Source organism: Gavialis gangeticus, unplaced genomic scaffold (assembly GCF_001723915.1).
Source record: "Gavialis gangeticus isolate Ggan-Ray unplaced genomic scaffold, GavGan_comp1, whole genome shotgun sequence".
NCBI classification, from domain to species: Eukaryota; Metazoa; Chordata; order Crocodylia; family Gavialidae; genus Gavialis; species Gavialis gangeticus.
The window spans coordinates 18848879-18857136 of NW_017728998.1; the positions used below are offsets into that span (position 1 = coordinate 18848879).

The following is an 8258-nucleotide window of genomic DNA, read 5'->3' on the forward strand; positions in this document are numbered from 1 at the left end:
AAAGTGGTAGAAGGACAGGAATCAGTTAATTGCAATTACAGAAGGCAAATGAAATTATATGAAAACTCAGCCCCAACACCCCTTTCTTTCTCCCTTCCCCCACACCAGACTTGCCAGCTGGAGGCAGCTCTCCATGCTGCAAGGCTGATATCAGAAATCAGATCGGTATCAGCTACAAAAATCTCTATCAGTGCAACCCTAATTTTAAACTTCTGGTGTGAGAATTGGTCCTGGATTAAGAGTGCAGCTATTATTTTGCACCATTTTTTGCAAAGGCAGATGGCAAAATTCAGCTCTGGAGCAGATAGGGAGATTTAGATGCTTAACTACTTGTTCCGGGGCCAAATTTGGTCCTTGACTAGTGGAAAGCTGTTAAATATCCTTTTACCACTCTTAATACCTGCCTGCTTTGGCATAGGGAGCAGTGTGTGTGGAGGCTTAATACACATGACAGCGAGCTGTTTAATTAGAGTAGCTATCCAGGAACCACTCTAATTAAAACGCCCCCCTCAGCACCAAGCATGTGTATAGGCAGTTGTGATGCCTGCTGATAGCTATTGGTACTGATGCCTGATGTCTCTTGTACGTGTTAGCATGCACTGAACAGGAGGAGGACAAAGTACTGCATGGAACAAGGGCAACTCTCTGATTATGAGCTGTATCAAATTTGGCAGTGTAAGGGTACCTTTGCAAATTTGTATATGGAGTCTGTACTAATTGACTTTCTTAGATTCTGTCAGAGGCCTTACATTAATGCCTTGTGCATGGTTTCCTTTTTGCCTTTGCCTGTAATCTCAGTAAACCACTCAAAACAGATTTCCAACTATGGCCTATGCTCTTCAGTTATACAATCCTAGCTTTGAATTTTCTGGGGGTGGTGAACAGGTATAACAGCCCCCCTAAGTTCTTACCAGCTAAAACAGTTGGTCAGTATCCAGATCAGTGCCGTCAGTTTAAAATTACTTCAAACTAAGAACTTCTCTTGCTCGTATGATAACAGTAGTCAGTGCAGCTATGCTTCTGGGTTCACTTCAGCCCTTCACTGTCATGAATGCTTAAGCAGGTTACAGGTAAAACTGGATTTGACCAAACTTCAGTTTAACTGGGAGTCCAAAATTCCTAAAGGTTAGTTATGACCTCCAGGGCTGTAGACCCAGACTAGCCCTGTAATACTCATAGGTTTCTCTTCCTCTCCTGCCAAGCTTAGTTCATCCTCCAGAAGTGAAGATTTAAGCTCCTTGTCATATAAACCTTAATTATTTGGTGATTTCAGATGACAACCGTGAATTTTTCAGTTTATCCTGATATTTCTTATACTGACATCATTTAGCCTCCAGTATTTGTGTGTCTATTATCTCAACATGGTTGTACCCTCTTTTTAAAGATGTCTCTTGAAGGTGGCCATTACTCAGGTTCTGCTCTTTGGAGCTCTTGGACCCACTGGCTCTGCTTATTCTAATGTGTAGGCTTCTGTTTTCTTATTGCTGAAGTTGCTTTTAGCCTTGCTGTAATGAAAAAAGGACTTGACTGCTTTGATATACTTGGCAAGCTTAGCTTAGCTGTTCTGAGGAGCTAATTAGAACGAGCACTCACAATACAGGCTCCTAAATTCACTTAACTTACAATTAAATGATGGAAAATTCAGCTCTTACGTAACAAAGTTACCTCACAATAGCCTGCCAGGAAATTATTTACAATTCAACATTTTAATAATAATTTATTTGTTGTCATGTAAAGTATCTGTGTGGTATCTAACTTCTACCTTATTTTTAACTTCCAGACTCCTAAAACTTTCTGTTTTGCTGAAAGAATCACTTCTAAGAGTCCATCTTATTATGTCAAATACTGTATCCTCTTGGATTTTAAGCTCTGCAAGAAATAGCGTTGTTTTTTTTCACGGAAAAGGACGTTTGTATTCAAAATGGATCCCACACCGAAGCAAGATGAAATGCAAATGCATGTTTGCCAAAGCACCACTCTCTCCTGTTGTGATGAGCTGCAATATAGACAGCATCTTCACTTTAAAGGCTTTCAGACATACTTCAACAGAGGAGCAGCACTTCACTTTTCAGCTAACACCATCACAAATAAATGATGTATTGAAAGCGGGTGAATTATCCCATAAAATATCTGAATTTGATGGCAGAAATTCAAATTCTGTACTGAGATTTGAAAGTAACCAGTTAGCATCCAACGCGCCCAGTGAAGATCGTAGGAGTGCAGCCACTTGCTTGCAGACAAAAGGAATGATGTTTGGCATCTTTGATGGCCATGGTGGTTATGCATGTGCTCAAGCAGTTAGTGAGAGGTTGTTTTATTATATTGCTGTCTCTCTTATGTCTCAGCAAGTGCTGGAAGAGATGGAGCTCGCCACAGAATGCATGAAACCAGTCCTGCCAATTCTGCAGTGGTACAAACATCCAAATGACCTTATGTTCCGAGAAGTGGCTTCGTTATACTTTGATCACCTCAGGGTTTATTGGCAAGATCTCTTAAACCTTGACCTAGAGACAGGTTTCAGTGTAGAAGAAGCCTTGATAAATGCATTCAAAAGGTTAGATTCAGATGTAGCACTGGAAGTCCAGGCCTCCTTAGAAAATGAAGTGATGAGAAACATTGCCCTGCAAGTGGCTTTCTCTGGTGCAACAGCCTGTGTGTCTCATATTGATGGTGTCCACTTACATGTTGCAAATGCTGGGGACTGCAGGGCAATCTTAGGGGTTCAAGAAGAAGATGGAACTTGGTCAGCGCTCTCTCTTACTCGAGATCACAATGTCTTCAATGAAGCAGAAATCAGAAGGCTAAAGGAAGAACATCCTAAATTGGAGGAGAAAACAATAATTGTGAATGACCGGCTGCTGGGGATCCTCATTCCTTCAAGGGCTTTTGGAGATGTTCAACTGAAATGGAGCAAGGAACTGCAACAGAGTGTTCTGGAGAATGGCTCTAATGTTGAAGCTTTAAATATTTATCAGTATGTCCCTCCAAACTATTATACACCACCTTATTTAACAGCAGAGCCAGAAGTCACCTACCATAAACTAAGACCTAAAGATCGGTTTCTAGTTATGGCATCGGATGGATTGTGGGACATGCTGAATAATGAGGATGTGGTAAAACTTGTTGCAGAACACCTTGCAGAGTCTACCGTCCGGAAACCAGAACTCAAAAAACCAGTTAACTTGGGCTATATGCAAAGTCTGCTACTTCAGAGGAAATCCAGAAGCATGGGCTCACTTGACCAGAATATTGCCACTCACCTAATAAGGCATGCAGTTGGAAATAATGAATATGGAGAGGTAGACCAAGAGAAACTGGCTGCAATGTTGACTTTACCTGAAGACCTAGCAAGAATGTATAGAGATGACATCACAGTTACTGTGGTGTATTTTAATTCTGATGCAATTGAAAATTGCTACCAAGGCAAGAAATAAGGACTTGAGTTAATGCTATACCATGCTATGGCAAGGTCTGATATGGGACCATTAATGTTTACTTTCACTAATAGTCAAGCTGTTAGAAATACTGTTGGCTACAAGTCCTCTCGCTGTGAATTCCTTTTGAAAATGTTGGGCTATGAGTTTTGTAAAACCTTCTCTGGGCTCCCAGTTGTTTTGCTGGTGATACAGAATTGTACTGCTAACAGCTGTGCAGAATCTGATTGAAGGCAGTGGTCTAATTAATGATCACTGGCCAAATTCTCCCCATGGAAACCACTGACCAAACTCCTGAAGTGCCCTAGTGTGGTATCAACTGTTGAAGCTATAGTTATCTTCTCTAACCGAATGAAAGTGCAAGAAGGACTGCCTTGTTCAGAGGTCTTATGCAAAATGAGCAGCCTTCTTTCCAAGCACATTTTTCAAATAGTTGCTGTTTGAGCATGAGGGTTGTATCTGATACTTCAAACTACTCACCCTCCATACTTAAGAGTGACCTTGTGAGCTTGCTCTTTCATTTAAAACTTAAAGCAAGACTGTTTCAGTTTTGGAAACTGTTAGATTACTTTTTACTAATACCCTTTTACAGGAGGCATAAAGAAACAAAGCATAATTTCTTCCAGAATGACTGACTTCAAATTGTGACATGGGGTGTAAAGACAGTTGTGTGGATACACGCTTGTGACAATCTAGTGCACTTTAAACTAGAATTTACAACTCAGTCTTTAGAAATATTATATATTTCTAATTTAATGAGTACTTAATGCCACCAGTGGTACTTGACTGGAATATTTTTATGCTTATTGTTTGATTTACTAAAACCTTTTATATTGTAAACTGATCCGTGAAACATTGTGTTCTAAAACTGCAGTCTGTAAAACTAACTTAAATACTATTCTGTAGGTGCCTCTGGAATTGTATAAGTACATGTGGAATCTAAATGCTTCAGTCTGAAGAGATGGGTGCTCTACAAATTGCTGCCTTTATGTTCTCATTTACGAGGTAGAAATGGCAATGCTGGTATTCCACAAAAGAATACTTCATGCTTGTCTCTCTCTCCCTTCATTCTCCTTTTCAGACAGGTGCTTACTGTCCTGCACAGAAGACCATTCAAATTGTCCTGGTGATTATTGAAATGCTTGTCACTGGATATTACTTTTTATATTTAAAAGTACACTTTTTGGCATTGTGCTAAAATAATGTACTTTGTCTTTTGCACTCCATAATTATTTGTATTGCTCTCTTTTGTACTTTGTCCCCTGTAGAAAGCTTAAATTAGCTTTCATTTTCAAAGCTGTCACACTGCTTTTCTAATGACTGTTTCCTTGTTTGTGCCCCAGAATAATTGGAGCCTGCAAGAATGTGCATTCTGGGACTAGAGGTCTCTGTTTGTTGCTGTTGCTATCAAGGAAGAGTACCTATCTGGGTGGTACTGAACTAGCATAAATGTGATCACATTTTTTCTCCTCTGCTCCATTTCAGATGCAGCAGCTTTTCTCTTAATTATTCTGCAGTTCAGCATGTTTGAAGTCATTAACAATTGCCCTCATAGAATCTTTGGCCTAAACTGTGTGGATTTTTTTCCATAGTGTGTCTTTTTTTTTTTTTTTTCCACCAACATGAGAAATTTTATTAATGCAATTGAAAATAATGTATATGAATGAATATGGTTTGTAAAGAACTATGTATATGATTCTGCTTGAAATTTACCTTGGAAATTTATTTTGAAAAGTGTTTAAAGAAAATTAAAGATATGGATGTTTAATTGTGGGTAGACTTGAGACAATCAAGTCTGTGCTTTTTGATGTTACCTTACCAATTAATATATCTTGTTGGAAGCATTAGGCTCAGGCTGCAGTATTCCCTATATTGATTGCCTATGTGCTTTGCCTTTCAGTCTAATATCACTGTTTGATTTTTGGCCCTTGATTCATGAACACATTGAAGCCCGCATGAACATAAGTTAGACATAATAAGGATTCTTTGCTGAAAAGCAGAATACCCTAAGGCACTTGACTTGTACATATCAGAACAAAACAGGCAGCCCAGCTAGGTAGCTGTCACTTTACATGGTCGGTCAGCTACGTTTTGTAGGTTTGTGCTCGCTGTTCTAAGCAAACTTACTGGGCCTGAAGAGTTTTGGGTTGGTACTGGAGTCTGCAGGAAGGGTTTGCATGTGTATGGTGGGCTGTTACAGGGGTTGCTGGGTTTTATGACAGATAATAGTAATATTTAGCCTTAATCTAGCTATAGGTAGCTTTGGGCTGAGGAGAGATGTCTCCCATGGGAATGAGGGAGCCAGATTTGGAAGAAGATCTAGAGGCAGGTTAGTCTGTGAGCAAACGTACAGAGGGAGTTGCTCTAGAACCAGGTGTGTGGGAAAGGCTCTTTAGTGAATCCTGATCACACAGCCTTAATGTTTTCCAGTGAATGATTTGAGGAGGGCACTCCCCTTTGCCAGTACCTGCTTGTATATCTGTGTGTGAGCAGCTGCATATTTGCAAGTTGGTTAGTTATTCTGACTGTAACCATAAAGTAGTGCCATTGATGGATGCATATCTAGGCTACTGCTTACTAGATAAGGGCACTCTTCCATTAGTGGTGAGGCTAAAAACAAAGATGCTAGATCACAGTAGAGTAGACAAAAATCTGATTAGGTTAAATAAACATATTTAGCAAAATATTTGAGAAGTAATTCAAGTCTGTGTCTGTTAAGGACAGCATTGGAAATCCAAGTACTGAACATCTATCTAAAATAACTTGCTCTTAATTTTTGGATATTTTCTAGTTCACGTAGAGTCAAGTGGCAAACTTAGTTTTCATGTTTTTTTGCAAAAATGGAACAGTCAGTGTACTGTGGATACTCTTATTACTGCATATGTAAATAGAACTGTTTTTGCAAACTGGTAATTGTTGTTTCGGAGATTGTGTTCGACTGTCTCTAATTATATGCCAATATGTGCCCAGTTTAACTTGCAATATTGTAATTATTGTTCCTTGGAATATGGCAACAGGAAAGCAAGTAGGTGCATAAATAATAGTGTGCACACTCCTGCATTTTGTTGTAGACCAACAGTAATAGCCTAGATCTGCTTGTGTGTAAGCATCAACTTCAGTCAGAGAACGGTCATACCTTTTCTGCAGCTGTGAAGGCATGGCTGGTCAGCATTAATGTACAGGGTATACATTGCTCTGGAGTCCTTGAGAAAGATGTTTCAGTGGTAAACTTAGTTGATGGTGACCATATGGCTCTCACAGATTGGTATGATGCAAGTCTTCCTCTATCCTGAACAAGTAAGCTTTCAGCATGTTCATTGGTATAATTTGAGTCAACTCAGAAAATGTAACTTCCCCACTATCTTTATGGTGAGAAGCAGGAGGTTGTTCCAGATATAGGAATCAAGCTACCCGTAGCCTGTAGGATGTTCACCACGTGCCACTCTACTGTGCCTCTTCAATCTAAATAACGTGGACTCCTCATGTACATACTGGTATAGATAACTTTATCATTTAAGCATATTTTGTGAATCATGACTGTGTCCTTGATTTGAACTATAGCCTTCTGACATATTTGTGTTTTAAAATGCTTAACATAAAAATGTTTTTTGTTTGGAGAAGAGAAATCTTCAACTATTGTACTTCAAGTGACTTGTATGTATTTAAAGTTTCAAACCTTTGTTGTATGTTTGGTGGGTTTTATTTTTTTTTTCTCCCTAACTTCATTGCAAATATTGAAATGAATTAACATTTTGTAAATAAAAACCTGTACTCCTGCACTTGTGATTCTTCTTGCATTTGGTTTCAAGCTTCATGAACTTCACTAGCTGTGGGGGTGGAGAGCTGGGTGATTTATCCTTGAATCTAGGATGAGACCAAAAAGAACACCATCTCTGGTAACGTAATCAGCAGGTGTTTGGGTCTGAACAAGAAGTCAGTATCAAATACCATATTTACTTCATTCTAAGGTGAGATTTTTTTTTTTGTGTGTGGCCATTTAACATATGGGGGCAGGGGGGGAAGCCCCCTGTCTTAGAATCAAGTAGGAGGCAATGGGGGGAGGTGGGAGCAGCTCCCCTCCTTCCCTCCCAACCCCTGATTTTATAGTTGCTCGGGTGCCAGCAGGTTCCTTCCCCACTGCACCTTGGGGCATGGAGCGTAGCCCCAGCTCAGCCTTGTGGCATGGCACCTTCCACACAAGGCAGGTAGCAGGGGATAAGCTGCCTACCCTCCCTACTGCCTCCTCTACCACCTGCTCCCCCAGTGCCTGACCCCTACTGCTTGCCACTGCTTTTCCTACTGCAGTGGTGGTAGGGATGAATTTAAGATGATTCTCTGATAATTAGATGCTATCCATGGCAAAATTATAATGTATACATTTGTGACGTATAGAATAATTATTAGCAGATGGTGGGGATTGTCTTATTCAGGGTCATCTGGGATTGGGCTAAATACAGCATATTTTTGTGCTTGCTTGGAAATCTTGAAATTCTACTTCTGTTGATCTCCTTTGGGTGAGGTGGGGGAATACATACATAATCACTGACTTTTTACTTCCTGTAAACAGTGCTAGTGTCTCCAGTTGGTGAACAGTTTTTCCCAAGCGTTGCCTACAATAAGTTCTGCTGAGACAGCTGTGTTGGTCTTACACTGTTAAGTCAAAACCTGTAGCAAAATCCCAGGTGTGGATTCAGCTCAGCCAGCAGAGCCTAAGCTATTCAGGGGAGCTAGTATAGGTCTGACAAACTCCCTTGTCAATAATAATGGCTCTCACCAATAGTGGCTCTTTTTAGCTAAAGCAGAGGTGTAGCCCAAGTCAGAATA

The 8258-nt window shown here is 40.0% G+C and overlaps 1 protein-coding gene across 2 annotated transcripts in view; it reads left to right on the forward strand.

The window, feature by feature from the left end:
* The window catches only part of PDP2 (pyruvate dehyrogenase phosphatase catalytic subunit 2), a 16934-nt gene extending 11936 nt beyond the window's left edge, over positions 1-4998 (forward strand). For both annotated transcript variants that reach the window (XM_019505553.1, XM_019505554.1), the window contains one exon: positions 1781-4998. In XM_019505553.1, coding sequence (XP_019361098.1) covers positions 1836-3434 — 1599 coding nt within the window. In that variant the 5' untranslated portion in view covers positions 1781-1835 and the 3' untranslated portion in view covers positions 3435-4998. The remainder of the gene's footprint in view (positions 1-1780) is intronic.
* Positions 4999-8258: the final 3260 nt, after the last annotated feature.